The 18,616-nt window shown below is 45.1% G+C and overlaps 1 protein-coding gene across 1 annotated transcript in view; it reads right to left on the reverse strand.

Moving 5' to 3' along the window:
* Positions 1–18,616, reverse strand: part of naaladl2 (N-acetylated alpha-linked acidic dipeptidase like 2) — a gene marked incomplete at both ends in the record, with an annotated part of 796,426 nt that overhangs the window by 205,907 nt on the left and 571,903 nt on the right. The window contains one exon of the mRNA XM_084012385.1: positions 11,813–11,902. Coding sequence (XP_083868511.1) covers positions 11,813–11,902 — 90 coding nt within the window. The remainder of the gene's footprint in view (positions 1–11,812; positions 11,903–18,616) is intronic.

Consider the following 18,616-nt stretch of genomic DNA (forward strand, 5'->3'; position numbering starts at 1 on the left):
ACATTCTTGTAGTGATGAGTAGGGTTCCTGGAGGAGGATCAACACATCATCTGCATAGAGGATTGTTTTGTGTTCCGTGGATATTGATCTGATACCTTTGATGTTGTTGTTTTGTCGTATGCTAGCTGAAAGTGGCTCCAAGAAAATTGCAAATAGTGACGGAGAGAGTGGACATCCTTGTCTAGTGCCATTGTGAAGCGTGAATTGTTGTGAAGTTAACCCATTAATTGTGATAGTGGCTGTTAGTGAGGTGTATAATGCCTTTGATCCAGCTAATGGATGACTCTCCGAATCCAAATTTTTGTAATGTTATGAATAGGAATGACCAGTTGACTCTATCAAATGCTTTTTGTGCGTCTAATGAGAGGATTATGGTTTCAGTTTTCTTATTGTTTGAGGGCTGCATTAGGTTAAATAATTTCCGTGTGTTATATGCCTTCCTTCAAAAAATCTGGTTTGGTCTGGATGTATTATGAAGGGAATGGCTTTTTCAATTCTGTTTGACAGTGCCTTGCTTATAATTTCAATGTCTGTGTTAATTAGTGAGAGGTGTTGGTAACTGGATAGGTGAGTAGGGTCTTTGTCTAGTTTTAACAGCAGGGTGATTACGGCTGTATTCATCGTTGGAGGTATGCTGTTGGTGAACAGGAATTTATCAATCATTCTGAGAAAGAGGGGTGAGATGGTGGACCCGAAATGCTTATAGAACTCAGCAGGGAAGCCATCAGGACCTGGTGCTCTATTGTTTTCCATTTTATTGAGTGCATTATGAAATTCAGCTGGGGTTAAGGGTTGTCCAAGTTAATTAGTTTGTTCTGTTGTTAATTGGGGTACATTAATATTATTGAGGAATTTATGTATATCAGAAGCATTTGGGTTATGAGAGAATGTGTATAAGTCTTGATAATAATTCTTAAATAAATCGTTCACAAAATATCTAAGAATCTGATCTGATCTAAGACCAGATGCAAAGAATCTGGTCGCGGATTATGTCCGTGATATGAAATGTTGAAAATGTCGGAGAATATTGTTTAGATATGTGATCCGTAGGAAAGGTAATCAAAATTCTCTCCCGACGCAAAGCTGCTAGAATCACTTTTATTTCCATATCGATTAGGTTATCGAGGAAAGGACGACACATTTTTTCAGAGTTGGTTCAGATTCCGGAAAAAGGTGGAGACATGTAGGGGAAACTCAGGGTTTGTTGAAGAAAACCTGCCAGCGAGCAGGTTAGGTTCATGGAGTATGTTGCCAGGTTAACTGACTCAGATTTATGCTGAACTGGCTTTGTGAAACCGAAAAACCGGAGTTCCCCTCATCTCAGGGTTAACTAACTCAAGGTTTTCACTAAACCTGCTTTCCAAACCAGGCCCCTGAGCTTCTCATTACTTTGCTGACAAAGCTGTATCAGCTGTGTGTGTCACAAACTAGCTCATGGTCGCCGCTCTGCACTTTCCACATATAGAAATCTTCCCAAGTGTAATGTGTATGCCCAGCAGTGTCCAAGAGGGACCGGTAAAGGATCGTCATTTATTGGTTTCATCAATGCCATTCTCGCCTTGCCAAATCAGTGGAAGCCATATTTTTACACAATGTCATGCTTAAAAGTTTGCTACAGAGAGAAATCTGCCCACTGATAGGCCAGGGGAGCTATGGAGACAAGAAAAGAGAGACAGAAAGAGATTGTGAGGCCTGCTGTATCTTCCTGCCACCCTGGACCCTCCCAACCAAGCCTAGCCTAAAACTGCATTTGACAAATGAGTATTGGGACACTGAGCATAAGCTCTGTCCCTGAGCTACAACACTAATAATGCACATACACCCTTCCATAGAGAACTCGGGTGTATGTGTGTGTAATACACACACACACACACACACACACACACACACTAAGCGGAAGGAGGGAGGCCGAGGACTAGTAAGGGATTGAACATCATGGAAGGACTGTGACAAAGTGGGTGAGTTTCCAGCACTCACCACTTGTCCCATGCATGTACTAATCTGTCCACATTTATTTTCTACATTGCTCCAGTTATTTTCATATTATATTCATTTTCAGTTTGCTGTAGTTTTACCATTGCATTTGTGTAACATTTTAACACTCACTATCCCAGGTTTGTTTGTGTTCAAACTGTTACCATTTTACATCAAGCACTGATTTAATTTAAAGTAATCACACAACCATAATTTAGTTTCAATTAACTTTATTAAGTTGCAGGTTTGAATTGTAAATTGTTTGTTTCATTCATATTCACCATTTGTTTGCTGGTCCACCATGCAGAAATGTTTGGGGAGGAGCCGCCGATCATTTCTGGATTTTTTATGGTGTAGATGATGCCAGACGAAACCAACTGAGGGGTTTATTTTGTTATGTAGTATCTAATGTTTGTTTAATTCATTTGAGGGGTAACTGGGGGGAGTTACTGACCTGTTGAAGTGTATTGTAATTGTGTTTGTGCTGCCATAAACACGTGCTTAAATTCGATTTTGTTATTTTTTGGCAAGTATTCTTTTGATAGTTTCAAGTTTTGTTTTTTTTTACTTTTTATTTCTTTTGTATCATTTACATGTGTTTTTGGTTGCAAACACTGTAAATAAACATGGCACTCACTGGAACCTAAGAAGACTGCCGTTTTATCATTGAGTCTCTGGCTATGCTACATCACAAGGACAAGCCCCTGCATGGCATGTACCACCAACAAAGAGAAGAAGTGGCTGATTTAAAGGAATCATACCAGAGGCTAGCAAATGCTGGTCTGAAGGACAGCACAGAGGCACTAATCAAGGCAGCACAAAAACAGGCACTGAGCAATGGATCAATAGAGGCCGGTGTCTAAAACACTAGAAAGGGCCAGGTGCGGGCTGTGCAAAGATGCTCCTGAGACAGCACATAACAAGGTATAAGATGCAGGCAACAACTAAACAGAGGTCGACAACTTTCTGCAGAATCAATCGCTACAGACCTCCAAACTTCATGTGGCCTTCAGATTAGCTCAAGAACAGTGCGTAGAGAGCTTCATGGAATGGGTTTCCATGGCGATCAGCTGCATCTAAGCTATACATCAGCAATGCAATGCAAAGCGTTGGATGCAGTGGTGTAAAGCACCCTGCCACTGGATTTTAGAGCAGTGGAGACACGTTCTCTGAAATGAGGAATCACACTTCTCCATCTGATGGATGAGTCTGGGTTTGGCGGTTGCCAGGAGAACGGTACTTGTATGACTGCATTGTGCCACGTGTAAAGTTTGGTGGAGGGGGGATTATGGTGTGGGGGTGTTTTTCAGGAGCTGGGCTTGGCCCCTTAGTTCCAGTGAAAGGAACTCTGAATGCTTCCGCATACCAAGAAATGTTGGACAATTCCATGCTCCCAACTTTGTGGAAACAGTTTGGGGATCCAGCGTATCCAGAATGCTGGATTAAAAATCGGATGTCACTTAAGTTCATATGCGAGTCAATGCAGGTGAGCAAATACTTTTGGCAATATAGTGTATTATAGGTCCAAAATAGCAGTTTTCAGGTTGTAGCCCACAGTGTGTCTAGCTGGATCCATGGCAAAATTATACCTTCAGTTTGCATTCCCTAAAGCATTCTGGGAAGAGTATGACTATTCCCAAATAGTACAAAGAGTACTGAGAAACAGCTGTTTGCCTCATTCTCCCATGTGACCTCCCTCCTCCGTGACGTCCACTTGATCCCTGTTGCAGTCTGCACCCAATTCAAGACAATGGCACTTGCCTTCAAGGCTATCAATAGAACAGCACCCATCTACCTTCAAACACTGGTCAAACCTCACGCCCCAATGCGAGCACTTCGCTCCTCTACTTCAGCTGAAGTAAAGAAATCAAACAAATGTTGCTCAGCAAAATCCTGACTCTTCTTTGTTCTGGCGCCTCAGTGGTGGAACGAACTCCCGACCAATGTCAGGACATTGTCATTTGCCATCTTCTGAAAAAGGCTCAAGACTCACCTGTTCAGACTTAACCTCGACTCTGCATAGCATGACCCACTAACAACCCCCCCCCCCCACCAAAAAAAAGTGTCTGCTAAATGTAAATGTAAATATACGGAAAGGGGTTAGAATTATGACCATGTTTTTAAGCAGTTACAGCATGCTTTGAACAGAGTAATTACATGAGCAGAGGAATGGGGTTTTAACAAAGTATATGGTCTTTGGTTTCAAAAAGAAAACACCACAGCAGGGCCTCAGATTTCATAACAAACCAATAGAGTAAAAGCATCCAAATTTGTGGGTGTCTGGTTTGAGGGGAAAATTACATGGAGTGTACATATAGAAAAGACGGTTGCTAGATGGGAGAAAGTCATACATGTCATGCAATGTCTGGTAGGAACTGTTATGTTCCTAGCTGAATGAGGAACATAAATGATGCTCATAAGGGCTACAATTGATTGTGGCTGTATGGCATATGGAGCAGCTGCTTTTTCTGTGCTCAAGAAGCTGAATGTTGTGCATGCCCAAGCACTCAGAATATGTAGTGGGTCTTTTAGAACAACACCTATTAATGCTCTTTTAATGGAAATGGGGGAAACCACATTAGAGCTAAGGAGGGGCAAACTAGCTCTGAATTATCAGGCTAAAATAGAGAGCTGCTGTGTCATAATACCTGCCAAGCAACTGTTGGGGGGTACTGGGAAATTCAGGGAAGAAAAGGAATAAGGAAGGGGGGTTTGGTAAATTGCATGGGTGAGAGGTCACAGGAATTGGGTATGAAAGACTTGCTGATGGTTAATGGCTGTAATTAACCATCTACATCAATCAAGAGGATTTAACCCAACCATTGGTGATCGAAATTTACCTGTGGAGGGCAGCTTCATGCCTCTGATGCGTCTAATCTCCTGCAATTGTTATTGTATGAAGAGAAACCTCTGGTAGAGCTGTCCTGGTAGGTAGGGCTGAATAGCCATTTTGTTTTGGGAACCTCTTCTTTTTTTCCCTCCTGTTTTATATTAGGGAGGCTGGTAAGTTTCCTGTATTTTCTTTTATTCTTATTTTTGTTGTTGGGGCACTAGCAGGAGCAGATTCAATATAGCAATATTTATATATTGAGTTAAGAACGTTCAGGGTTTTTTATATTATGGCATTATTCTAGTAAATATATTATCTGTCCATGTGTATATCATAATTTAAAGATGGAAACAATTGGCTGAAGAACGCCTGTCTGAAATTGTTTTGGTGATCTTTTTTGTAGAATTTGGTCTCTTCCTTTTTGGCTTACTTTAAAGGGGCCATATTATGAAAAACAGGTTTTCTCTGGTGTCTACACCTACAGTACTGGTCCTCCCTGAGCCTGTCAACTCCCAGGATGAGGAAAACAAGCAATTTCTGCATGGTCTCTGCAGCCCACCCTCCGGTAAAACGGTGCTCCTACAGGCTGTTCAGATACAGCTCCTTTCGTTACGTAACAAAGGAGTCATTTGCATAGGCCAAACTTCTCTGCATGATGATAGGAGATATCCGAAAGGGGGCGTTTCGCAACACAGCGCTCAGAGCCAGTCCGACAGTGCGGAGAGACAACGCCAGCGCACGCAGACCAACAGCGTGCATGGACTGACAGCGCGCACAGACGTGGACCGACAGCGCTCCGGAGAGTGCAGCCCGACTTACCAGTCATGGTGCTGGGTGATCCGGCTGATGCTCCTTCAATAAATCCCGGTGCGGGTGAAGCTGGAGACAATCCTCCCTTTGTCTCACGTGCTCGGGTGCGTTTTCACTGCTTCCTCCAGAGCGCTGTGCACGACGGTCCGGGTCTGTTGTCTTGCATTTCATTTTTACGGCGACGTTCCGTGTCAGTGTTGTGCAAGTTCAAACTTTTCATGAACTAGTTCAAAGTTCAGTTCACACATGTTCAAAGTAAACTGTTCACGTTCATAGCTCACCATTTCAATTCTGAACTAGTTCAAAGTTCAGTTCATTTTTTTTTTCGGCATCTTGTCCATTTTGTGCGAGCTGCAAGCGATCGCGTCAATTCTGGCAGGAAGTCACACAAAGAAACACGAGACAATCCGGTCAATTTTCAAAATAAAAGCAATTTTTGCGATTGACAAATGCGATCATATTTGTGTATCTAAACAGAGTAAAGAGATTAAAACAAACAAGCAAAAAAACACACACACGGTATATCTACACTACTACTGTCTACTACCATACACACTCTCTCTTTCTCTCTCTGTGTGTTTGTCTCTCACGGATAAATAAAAGAAGTGTACAAACTTCTTGGTTACAGAAACATGGCGTATTCATTTCACTAGCAAGGACCACACCAGATGCGTTTAAGGATTTATCATTATTGACAAAGAGAATGAAGTGTCGAAGATCTTGGTTCTTGAGCGTTTGAGTGCGTTGTGGAGATTCTTGTAGAGAATCCGCCGCCGCTCCCGGGGAATGACGGACCCCCAAAAACCTCCAATTACTTAAGAAGAGATCGAACGGATTTGAGATCTTTGAGATCTGAACGGATGTAGCGGTTGTACGTTTGGGAGGACCGGTGGCCCACGGGACGTATGAAGTGTTCTGGGACTACGGGAGGCCGAAGTGGCCGCTCCGATTCTGAAGGAGTGCCCGGAGTAGTTGTTGGGCCAAATACCAGACAATGAGAGCATGAGGCGAAAGTGATGGTGGGACTAGAATCGTGTAGCCACTTGGCCGGACTCGGAAATGAAAAAGGGATCTGTCATGTTGTGCACTGAGATTTGCGGAATTGCGAACGTTTGCGAGGTTTTCGAAGGGATTCAGTTGTGATTGGACCTTGAAGATGAAGACGGCCGTGGGCAGACCGAATTGATTGGTTTTGGTTAGCTGTAAGTGGAGCACCATGATGTCGTCTGAAAAGTGAGACGAGTGGAAAATGCCAGCATGACGGCTTGAGTTGAAGCGAATGGTTGAGGAGGTGAATGCGGAGCATCTGAGGAAACCAACGAGGCGAGCAAGAACATGGCTTCCGAGGTTGGGCAACTTGAGGAGTGCCGTACCTGGAACGGATCGTGCGGAGGCAGGTGGACTGCAAGTCGACAGTAATGCGGCGTTCACACCGGACGCGATAGACGCGAATACAATCGCGTGAGACGCGTGTATCGCGCCGCTTGATCATTTTGGACTATTCGCTTCATTCGCGTCATTCGCTTCATTCGCTTCATTCGCACATGACGCTCATTTTTGAGGGGAGCCGGCGGGTCACGTCGGCGGACCCTCCTCCTCCGCCTCGGGGTACCCGATGCCAGAGTCCGTGAGCCTCCTCTGGGAGCCACGTCCCTCGCACCTCTCCCCAGGGAGAGTCGGGGCCACATTCGACTACGACCTCAGATCAGACGAGACAACCCGCTGAATTTAAGCATATTACTAAGCGGAGGAAAATAAATTATCTAGGATTCCCTCAGTAGCAGCGAGCGAAGAGGGAAGAGCCCAGCGCCGAATGACGTGGGAAATGTGGCGTACGGAAGACCGCTTGCCCGGTGTCGCTCGGGGGCCTGAGTCCTTCTGATCGAGGCTCAGCCCATGAACGCGCCGGGGTCCGGTCTTCCCGAGTCGGGTTGTTTGGGAATGCAGCCCGTCCATCTCAGCTCATCTGTCTGTCGGCTTGAACTCGTCGCTGATTGGATGTCGCGGCGCGATGCTGCCTGAAAAGTTCGATATTTTCAACTTTATTTGCGTCAGACGCTCCATTCGCTTAATTTGCGTCAGACGCTCCATTCGCGTCATTCGCGTCAGACGCGCCATTCGCGCCGCGTCTCATCGCGCCAGACGCTCCATTCGCGCTGCCTCCGCCTGAATCGCGTGTCATCGCGCCATTTACATTGATTTTCAATGTAGAGTCGCCGCTCAATTCGCGTCTATCGCGTTCGGTGTGAACGCCCCTTAAGAGGAAGACGACAAGGGTTTGTGGCTGGCTCTTGGCGTGGGAGTCCTTTAATGAGGGAAGTTATCTGGGGATGGCTGGTGGCCAGGCCCGAACTGCCGGTTATTAGCTTGGAGAAGAAGCTGGTAGCGCTAAAGTACGCTTTGATGGTGTGTGTTTGGATTGCCCTGATGGAATGGGCGTAAGTGATGAAAGAGTCAAGATGATAAGATCGAACGACGGAAAGGTTGCGTTGTATTGGTCGTGGAAGAGGTGGAAGCTTTTCCGAGTTGTCAAGTAGGACGAGGGGGTTGAGGGTGATATGGAGGAATGGCTTTGGGAAGGTATCGGCGTGAGGTGCCAAGCTTCGGAACTTCTGCAATGGGAAGCAGGAAAGAGAGTCAGCGACAGTGTTTGTTTGACCGGGAACGTGAGCTGTGCGGAGAACATATTGATGTGTAACGGAGTGCCGGATGAGGCTCTGTATGAATTGCATGATGGATGGGGAGTTGGAGCGTCCTTGTTAATTATGTCTACGACTGCAAGGTTATCTGAGTATATGTGGATGGACTTGTGGGACCATTTGTGTCCCCGCAAGATGGCGGCGACTAATATAGGGTAGATCTCAAGAGCACGGGGAAGCGACCTGGCATTCGTTTGCAAGCTCTGGGGACCATACTTCTTCGAACCATCTTCCGTTGTAGAAGCCCACAAAAACGACTGAAGGAGAAGCGTCAATGTACAGATGGATGTCATGTGGGTGAGTCCGCTGGTTGTCGTAGAAGAAAGTGATTCCGTTCTGATTAGTGAGAAGGTTGAGCCGCAGACAGAGTTTGGCGAGGAGGGGCCCTCTGTTTTCTCTGCGGATGATGTAACTCCGAGGTCGGAGAAGACTGAAGTGGGAGTGGCCAGGCCAGAGGCGGGTGTGATGACGCGCGGGGGGGGGGGGTGATGGAAGATCGCCCAAAGGATGGACGACGTATGGAATCCCGGTTGTTGGACGGGATCCAACAGAGGGCTTTAGACAATTAGACGAAGAGTTTGGGGCTGCTTGCAGCCGAAGGTGAGCCTGACGGCAAAGTAATATGCACCACATCAGCGGACACCGAAGAACGCCAGAAGTCGGGGTAGATAGGGTGACTTTGAAGGCGCTGGTGATGTTGGTTTTTTGAGAGCCGCGACCCTTTGCCGGCGAGTTTAATAAGGGCGATGGCATGGTTGATGGTGGCGTATTGATGTTGTTTTTTTGGGGGGGTTTTTGAGAGAGAGCCCTTTACCAGTGGGTTTATTAAAGCGATGGCAAGGTTGATGGTGGCGTAGTGATGTTGTTTTTTTGGGGGGGTTTTTGAGAGAGAGCCCTTTACCAGTGGGTTTATTAAAGCGATGGCAAGGTTGATGGTGGCGTAGTGGAGAGAAAATTCTTCGCTCTGGATCAAGCTATTGGTGCTGGGAATGGTACTGCCATGGGGCACTAAGATCGATAATGGTGCGTTTCTTGCCGGAGTATTTACTGGTTGCAATACTGATACGATACCGATGCTGATGCGGAGTTAGGAAATGGAGGATGGAAGACATAGTATGTGTGGTATTGATAGAAACCATGTTGTCAAAGCGGAGGGCCAGATTAAGAATGGTGGACAAGTAATCGTCCAGTTCATTGCGTTGCGTGGGGAGTTTGGAACAGAGAGCGTCTCTGTAAAGGGAGAAGGCGCAAGCGAACTCTGTAGGAGTAAGCTCTCTGGAACGTGTGGGTGCTCTCACTTTAGAGTGGGGACACCCTCGTATCCTACAATAAATCTGTCTGCGGGTGGTTGATGGAGGGAACGCGAGATAGGGAGTGCGAAGTCGATGTAGTTAGTGCATCCCGGCACTGGCCTCTTGGTGCCAGGAGCCCGGGCTGAAGCGAGCTATGGTGGTTATTGAAAAGCGGCGGGGGGACCGGCTGAAAGGAGTTGCTGTGGTTGTTGGAGAAACGGCGGGGGGTGCTGGCATCCCGGTGCCAGAAAGCCCCGGGTGAACGGGCTGCTGTTGTTGTTGGAAGGCGGCGGGGCGGGCGCTGGCGTCCCAGTGCCAGCAGCCCCGGCTGAAACGAGTTGCTGTGGTTGTTAGAAAAACGGTGGGGGGGCGCTGGCATCCCGGTGCCAGGAGCTTTGGCTGAAACGGGCTGCTGTGGTTGTTGGAAAAGCGGCGAGGGGGCGCTGGCATCCCGGTGCCAGCAGCCCCTGCGAAGGTTAGCTGCGGTGATGGCTGGAACTGGATGGCGGTGGGCGCTGTGGCGTTTGCCCTTGGGGTTGTAGGTTGCTTTTGCTGATGATGACAATCCTGATGGAAGTTGGAGGGTCCTGGAATCCGTCTGGGCGCTCCCTCTTGATTGTAGAGATGACAAGAAGTGGTGGCGGAAACTCCGGAGTTGTTTGATCTGGCAGAGGATCTCTGTCTCTGCTTTGCTACTGCTCTTGTTTTCTTAGGGCTGTGTTTGATGGTACTATTAGCCCCCGGTTCTTTTGTTGGAAGCCCAAGGATAAACCGAAGAAATCCTCACTTCATGAATATAGAATTTGTTCAGGCCACAGTAAAGTATGGCGGGCCTGGGCTCGGAATGGCAGGGCTCCCGCAAGATCTCGGTCAGAACGAACCTCGTTTCCGGGTGCTGGATACATTTTATCTTCTTGGGCTGGGACTGCCCCGTACGGAAGTTAAACTTTCACACAACCGAGTAATACTGGTCAGTTGTCTCTGACGTGAACTCACGGAAATGTAATATGAATCGTGTTTTTGTGAGCTTGTTTCGTTCGATTCACGGGACTCGCAGCTTTCAAATGATGTATAATATGACGCAGATACATTCAAAATAATATACGATTAAATGGAATGAATGCGAAACTAGTGCAAAACGGCCCCCAGTTGGTTTTCTTCGAAGTCGCTTGCGTCCTGGACGTCGTTTTCGCCACTGAAGTCGAGGTCTCGGGAACGGAGGTGGCGTCGGCTTCTGGTGGATTATGGTCCTGATCTCGATGGAAAGGATCGTCGGCGGACGGGGATGGAGAGACGAAATCCGTGGTGAGGTGAGTTAAGCTGCGAGGTGAGCCAAAGCTGGTGTTTACTCATGCGAAAGTTTGGTTGTGCTCGAGTAGTGTTTTGCTGAACTTATAGAAGAGATACTATGCTGTTTCTAAAGTGCGAGCAGGTCGTGTCACTCGACTCATCAAGAGAAAAAAAAATCTGTAACGTTTAATTGGACCGCAACATTGACGTTCGTCGTTCATTTCACACAATCTGAACTAATTCACGTTCAAGTTCTTTATTTACAAATGCTTTGCGTTCAGTTCAAAGTTCACAGAAAAATGAATGTGTTCAATGAACGCGTTCTTTTGAACTTGTTCATGCACAACACTGGCTGTAGCTTCTATGTGTGTGCTAACCACTTCACATCGGGCTGCTTCAGTAACAAAGCAGAGCTGGCTTTGCCTCGACACTGACCTTCGAAAAAGGATCTGCCCCAACCATACAGGACCCAGCAACTTCACCTGAGTCACATAGACGAGCCATAGCGATACATCCATTGTAAACATTGGCGCATGCTGCTGCTATTGCAGCATCCTGTCTCGCTCTGAGTCGGCGATGACAGACGGAGCTCATTAGCATTTAAAGGTGCAGAAACAGAAGCAGCCTGTTCTCAGGAGAGCTCAGCAGAGCTCATTTGAGCAACTTTTAGACAGCTGAAATTCAGGACCAATGCATATCAAAAACAGTGTTGTTGGACCTCAGACAGCTGTGTGGAATTGATGAAAAACAGTATAATATGGGAACTTTAAATTGGTAGAAAAGAGGTTCAAGAAGATGAGATGCATCGGACTGTCAAAGTGTTAAATCTGTTGGCAGACATGATGGTCACTGTAATGTTAAATGTAATGTAATGATAAAGGTTTATTGCTAGGAGTGATTCACTGTTGTGGTCTTACCTTAGCAATGGTCTCATGGAACTTGAAAAGTGGATCCAGGGTCTCTGGTGACTCAGCAGAAAATTGGGCTTCTGACAGGAAACTGGTGGTCTAAAATGAGGTAAAGAAAGAAAGGCAATTGTCACACATGACATCACATGAATCCTTTTCAATTAAAATCATGTCATTCAGAAACACATTTGTGCCACCACGAGGATGCCAATTTCCAAGAAAAACACTAACATCTCTTAAGGTCGTTGAGCTGCCAAGTGAACAACGATGGTCACTCGAGAGGTGGATATCACCCGCAATGCATTGCAGTTATGCATTTGGTGCAAGAGAATATCTTGAATATCACCTGTAGGTAGGTGGCAGTAATGTACATAAAACTCTGTGATTGCTCACCACTAAATAATAATAATAAATCAGTCTTGTGTAGCGCATTTCTAGGACCCAATGCGCTTCACATCTAAAAAAGAAAAATAAAGTAAAAGGGCTAAAAAACTCATATTTAGTCCTTGTTGGCGATTTAAAAAAAGAGAAAGCTTAGTTGCATCGAGGCTTTAATATCCTGCAGGCAGCTGGCGAGGAGCGAGGTGGCTTTGTGAATGATGCTGTTCGTGGTAGACACATATAGCTGCGTGTCGTCAGCATAACAATGGTAACTAAGGCCATATTTGCCGATGCTGCTGCCCAGTGGAAGCATGTAAATGCAGAAGAGCAACGGCCCAAGGACAGAGCCTTGTGGAACACCTTGGCGAATCTCCATGCTTTCTGACATGCTGGACCCAATGGTGACATGATGAGATTGGCCAGAGAGGTAGGAACGAAACCATTGATGAACTGATCCACTAAGGCAGAGGAGGTTCTTCATAAGGTCTAGGAGGATGTTGTGGTTCACCATATCAAATGCTGCACTCTGGTCCAGGAGGATCAAGATGGAGTCAGCAGCAGGTCATTGGTGACCTCAACTAGGGCCGTCTCAGTGTTGTGTCTTGCTCTGAAGTCAGACTGGAAAGGTTCTAGGAGGTCTTGGTCAGTCAGATGCTGTCGTAGTTCGCTGAAGAGAACACGTTCTCGGACTTTGGCCAGGAAGGGGAGGTTGGAAATGGGCATAAAGTTAGACAGGTCGGATGGGTTGGCCCCTACTTTCTTAAAAACAGGAGTGACAGCTGCGTGTTTGAGTTCATCTGGAACGATCCCGGTGCTGAGGGATGGATTGATGATGGCTGTGATGGAGAGCAGCAGAGCAGGAAGGCAGATCTTGACCAGAGGTTTTGGGAGATGGTCAAGAGAGCAGGTGGTGTTCTTCAACTGGTTAACCAATTCAGACACAGCAGCTGTGTTGGTAGGAGAAGAGATGGAAAGACCAGTGACTGGAATGACAGGAGCTGGCAGTTCCACAGCAATGGGTGGCATGTAGAGAATTGTGTTATTAATGGAGTCAAATTAGTCCTGGAATTAATGAAGGAAGTTGTTACACTGCTCAGTGGAGGAGGTAACAGCAGTGTTGGCAGGTCGGAGGGACCGGTTCACTTGAGTCCCTACTACTATTGATGACAGTTGAGTAGTAGGACGACTGGGCAGCGTTTAAAGCAGTTTTGTAATCCTTTTGATGCTGCTCAAATATCTGGATTCCTGGATTCTCAGCATTTTAAAAAACTAAACTGGCAGTTGAAAAGCGGGAAGTGGATATGAAGATGCTACTTACTTTTAAAGTAATTTTAAATAAGGTGCCAAAGTACCTATTAAATCATTTTTCAATGGTGGGTGAGTCCCGCAAATATTCCCCTCGAGGTAGCTTCACAGACATCGTACCCTGCTGTTTTAAATCCAATATGGGTAAAAACAGTTTTATGTACAGTGCAGCAGTGCACTGGAACAAACTAGCTAAGGAGGTTAAAACATGCACTTCTCTGATTGCTTTAAAAGGAGCTTTAAGAAGCAGGCACTTACACACCAGTCACCAGCCACCTAATTAGTAGATTTTAGTTTGTATATAACTAGCTGAATAGCTTTATTATGTTATATTTTATTTTAATGTTGTATAAAAAGGTCTTATGTTATAAAACATGCAATTGTTTTAAATTGCAGGTCACATGAAATGGCTCTATGTCCAAACCCTGTTCTCTGGACACGGGTGTCCCTCAAGGCTCAGTATTAGGACCGCGTCTGTTCTCACTATACACCCGATCACTAGGCTCTGTAATTACATCGCATGGATTCTCCTACCATTGTTACGCAGATGACACCCAGCTATTCCTCTCTTTTCCCCCAACCTCCGACACTCACATTGCAACTTGCATCTCGGACTGTCTGGCAGACATCTCTGTCTGGACAACTGCACATCACCTCAAGCTTAACCTGAATAAAACTGAACTCCTCTTCATCCCGGGGAAAGACTGCCCTCGCATGGACCTGTCGGTCACTGTCGAGGGCATCACAGTATTGCCTTCCTCAACTGTGAGGAACCTGGGGGTAATCCTCGATGACCAACTATCCTGCACCCCCAACATCACTGCTGTGGCCCGATCCTGCAGATTTGCCCTCTACAATATCCGCAGGATTCGGACCTTCCTCACAAAGGATGCAACGCAACTCCTGGTCCAAGCACTGGTCATCTCCCGCCTTGACTACTGCAACTCTCTCCTGGCTGGACTCCCAGCCTCTGCGACTAAACCATTGCAGCATATCCAGAGCGCTGCAGCACGCTTTGTCTTCAATCTACCCAAATTCTCCCATGTGACCCCCCTCCTCCGTGACCTCCACTGGCTCCCTGTTGCAGCACGCATCCAATTCAAGACGATGGCACTGGCCTTCAAGGCCATCAATGGAACGGCACCCATCTACCTTCAAACACTGGTCAAACCACACGCCCCGAAGCGAGCACTTCGCTCCTCTACTTCAGCTGGCCGAGTTAGTACCACCATCGCTGAAATCAAACAAACGTCGCTCAGCAAAGTCGAGACTCTTCTCTGTTCTGGCACCTCAGTGGTGGAACGACTTCCCGACCAATGTCAGGACAGCAGAGTCATTTGCCATCTTCCGAAAAAAACTCACCTGTTCAGACTTCACCTGCATAGCATGACCCACTAACACCCCAACCCCCCCCCCCCCCCCCCCCCCCCCCAAAAAAACCTTACCTATAGCACTTTGATCATAGCACTGTTGCTCTTAAGGTATGTTTTGCTGAACAGCTACTACTTTACTCAGACGAGGATCTAACACTTGTTAATTTTTAGCTCTTACTTTATCGGCGATGATATGTTGTGGTTTCTTTGTTTCTTTCTTTTGACAAATGTACTTATTGTAAGTCGCTTTGGACAAAAGCGTCTGCTAAATGACCTAAATGTGAATGTGAATGTAAATGTAGCGCTCCTGGTCCTGGCCCTGTAGTGGCTCCCTGTAGGGTGTACCTTGCTCCATGCAGGGATACCCACCATCCCCTACAATGAAATAACTCACAGGAGGGTACAGATGAGCACTCTAGTGCCATGCATAGATCCTCAGTAGCCAGTAAAGGTATCCAAAAACATGTCTCCACTGTCACAAACTGCTTGGAGCTGGATGGAATGAAACAGCTTTCGGTTCAGGTAATCACTGGAGGCAGGACCTGCAAGTACCTTGATCCTAATGTGGCACCCGTCAATAGCACCCACAATTTTTTGGAAAGCCTCATTCTGAATCAGTGCAGCAAAGCCTTCTCCGGCTGCATCCAGCTCATGAGGCTTTGGAAAATGTATGAAATGTTTTGTCATGTATTGCTTTAAACACATGGAAAAATAGCTATTACAGATCACAAACAAGTTTCTGAATTAAAGACGGATGCAGCTATTTATTAATTTATATTTTTCAGATGGTGCCAACCAATCGCAATCATCTGTAGAAAACGCCTTTGTCTCATTGAAATTAGTCTAAAGGTCATTATAGAGTTTAGATGTAATAGGGGCCATGGGTGCTACAAATGCACATTATTTAGTGCACCTTGCACCTTGAAGTACCTTCATTTTAAGGAATTAGTTAAATAGCTTGGGTAAAATGTGGGATGCACCAACAATCTCAACCAGGCAGTATAGCAGCCACAGTGTGAGCTCATTCAGGGAATATGATATTACTTAATAATTCACATATTTACCAATTCCAAGAAGACACAGGCAGTACGTTTTTATGAAGCCTCTTTGTGTGCGGCCTCTGAATAAATATGTGAATTATTGAGCACAGCATCTGTCTCAAAATATGCCCCTTAGTGTCTGTCAAGCTGAATATGTGCAGCATTCCCCAAAAAGGAGCCTCATGGTCTACATTGAGAAGAGAAGAATTAAAATACATGGTCACATCTATGGTGCACTCTCACAAAGTCAGGGCTTCACGTGCTATTTGAGTCCAGGAGATTTCTTGCAGCTGGAGGTTTCTGAGGTCAAGCTGCGTTTCTCTGCAACTACTTGATGAGATGAGCGGTTAGAATTCAGCACACAAACAAAGCAAACTTGAAGGTATACGCCGGTATGATTGATCACTAAGTTTAAGGCATCATTGGAACTATTTATTTTTGAAAACCACAAATGGTTTCTTGACTGTTACTCTGCTGATGTTTTATAACTCTGGGGACAATTTAACATTCTTGACATGATCGTTTGACAAGATTTTTCCTAGTCTGGTCAACATATTGCAACATGCATTTGTCCTTTTCTTGAGAATGTCTTGTGATTACTGATGAATATTTTTCCTTTAACTGTCTTTTATGAACACCATTTTCTATAACCTCTTCATTGTAAATCTCTTCAACTTTAGAATTTTTTAATGTGATCCTTTTTCATATTCTCTATCGTACATTTCCTATTGTATTTATGTCCCTTGACTGCATCAAATGCCAAGACAATGTTGTTGTATGTGCAAACATACTTGGTAATCAAACAGTTTTTTATTTTGATTCTGGCATGTAAAACATAATCAGATTAAAGAAAACAAGACCAGGTGAAACCTCGTATCTGGTTGGACCATGTTGGTCAATGCTAAGTTGCAGATAAGATACATTTGTCAGCCTCACAATTATTTTGCTTAACACCATATAAAATAAAATCCATCCCTCAACTCAAACCGTCTCTACAACCTGCAGCCTGTCAGTCAGTCACCACGGCAACACAGTTGTTGATGTCGAAGTATGTGGTCTCCTTCCTGTTTTGTTATTGTGGTGTTAGCAGCACCACTGTTAGCACTTGCTAAAATAACTGCAAAAGAGCAAGATTATGTTTCCTTCTCTCTTAACCCCTTTACATACTGGGGGCATGACAAGTAAAACTCATGAAAAGTGGAATACATGCATGCAGATATTATCTTATAGCCTTTTACTGTGAAAGGTATGCACGGAAGGAGTAGGCCCAGAATGCGTTGCCTTTGTCAAGGTTAAAAGATATAATAAAGTTTGCAGTCTTGGTTCGGACTATGGAGCCTGGATGGATGTTGTTGTTTCATGAATGTAGGCACAACACAATTGATTGGTTGATGCATTAAGTCGCGGTGCAAAAGCTCAGGAAAATCAAGCTTTGTATATTCACATTCTGAAAAACAAAACATGATCATGTTGAAATGTGAATTAATTGTAGTAAAAACATAACCCTGGTGTGTAACACTTGACTTCAACAAGACATTTAGTAGCATGAAGAAGTTGCATGAGCTTACTTGAAGCCGTTATGACCAATATTTAAATATAATATCAATGGTACTGTTTAGAATGATTGTGGACATGATGGACGACTCTACATAGTTATTAACTGAATCTGCAGCTCTCCTCGGCTTTACGGAGCTTCAAAACAACTACTGTTGTTTCTCGCTCATAGCTGCATTATCTGATGCAGCAGGCTGCAGCTTCCAGGTCTAAAAGAACCCCTTTTACACTTCTTGCTCAGCACTAAACAACATATAGACATACATATTGTAGCATTTAGCAGTTAAAAGCCACACATTTCTGTAAGGAGACACAGAGCTAAGGACAGTGAATATTGATTGCATATTAACCAAGTGGCCAGCAACTCAACTCCAAATAAAAGATAATGCTGTTCCATAACTGCTGGCGATGTATAAGCAACTGTTTCCAAACAAGCTCACCATATCAACTTAAATGTTGTATGGACAGTTTTTTTTCCTGCTGCCCTAAGAGGCCAAACAAATCAGTTACTGCAGGCATTGCCCAGCCTACATACTAAGAAATAGTGAGGTGAGCTTTTGAAGCCATAAAAACAGCAGGATTTTAAAACAAAAATAAATAAATACTCCACAGCATCCAAACTATTCTCCTTCCCCAGTACAGTGCAGCACCATTAGCCATGGATCTGCGGTGCTAAGCAGCAGGCTAAATGAAACACTGTGTTCTGTACTTCACAGGGCCAGGATGAAGGGTTTTGTCAAACTAAAGCCTGAAAACAAACAGGGAGATAGTCATGATCAAAGACACCAGAATTCTATTCACTTTCTACTGGGAGCCCTTTGTACAGCTGATCTACCCCTCACTCTCCCTCATCTTTCACAGTACATTCTCTCTCTGTGCCTTCATAGGTGTGCCCTACTTTCTCTGCCTTTCCTCTTAAAGTTTAATAATCTTTAATAATCTAATTTAATAATTTGTCAAATCATAACTTGAAAATCCCCAAATTTCACCAGTCACAACAGTGGTGTTGTTTTCCTCGTGTGTGGCATCTCGGCAAAATTTGGTCCTCAAGTCACCTAGTCAAGATCAAAATGAAGGTCATGTCTCAAAATTTTAGTTCTAGCAAGAGCTTTGGAAGAAGGGGCGTAATTATGTGGGGAAGGGGTTTTGTATTGTATTTA

The sequence above is a fragment of the Eutrigla gurnardus genome (genome assembly GCF_963514095.1).
Source record: "Eutrigla gurnardus genome assembly, chromosome: 6".
Classification (NCBI taxonomy): domain Eukaryota; kingdom Metazoa; phylum Chordata; class Actinopteri; order Perciformes; family Triglidae; genus Eutrigla; species Eutrigla gurnardus.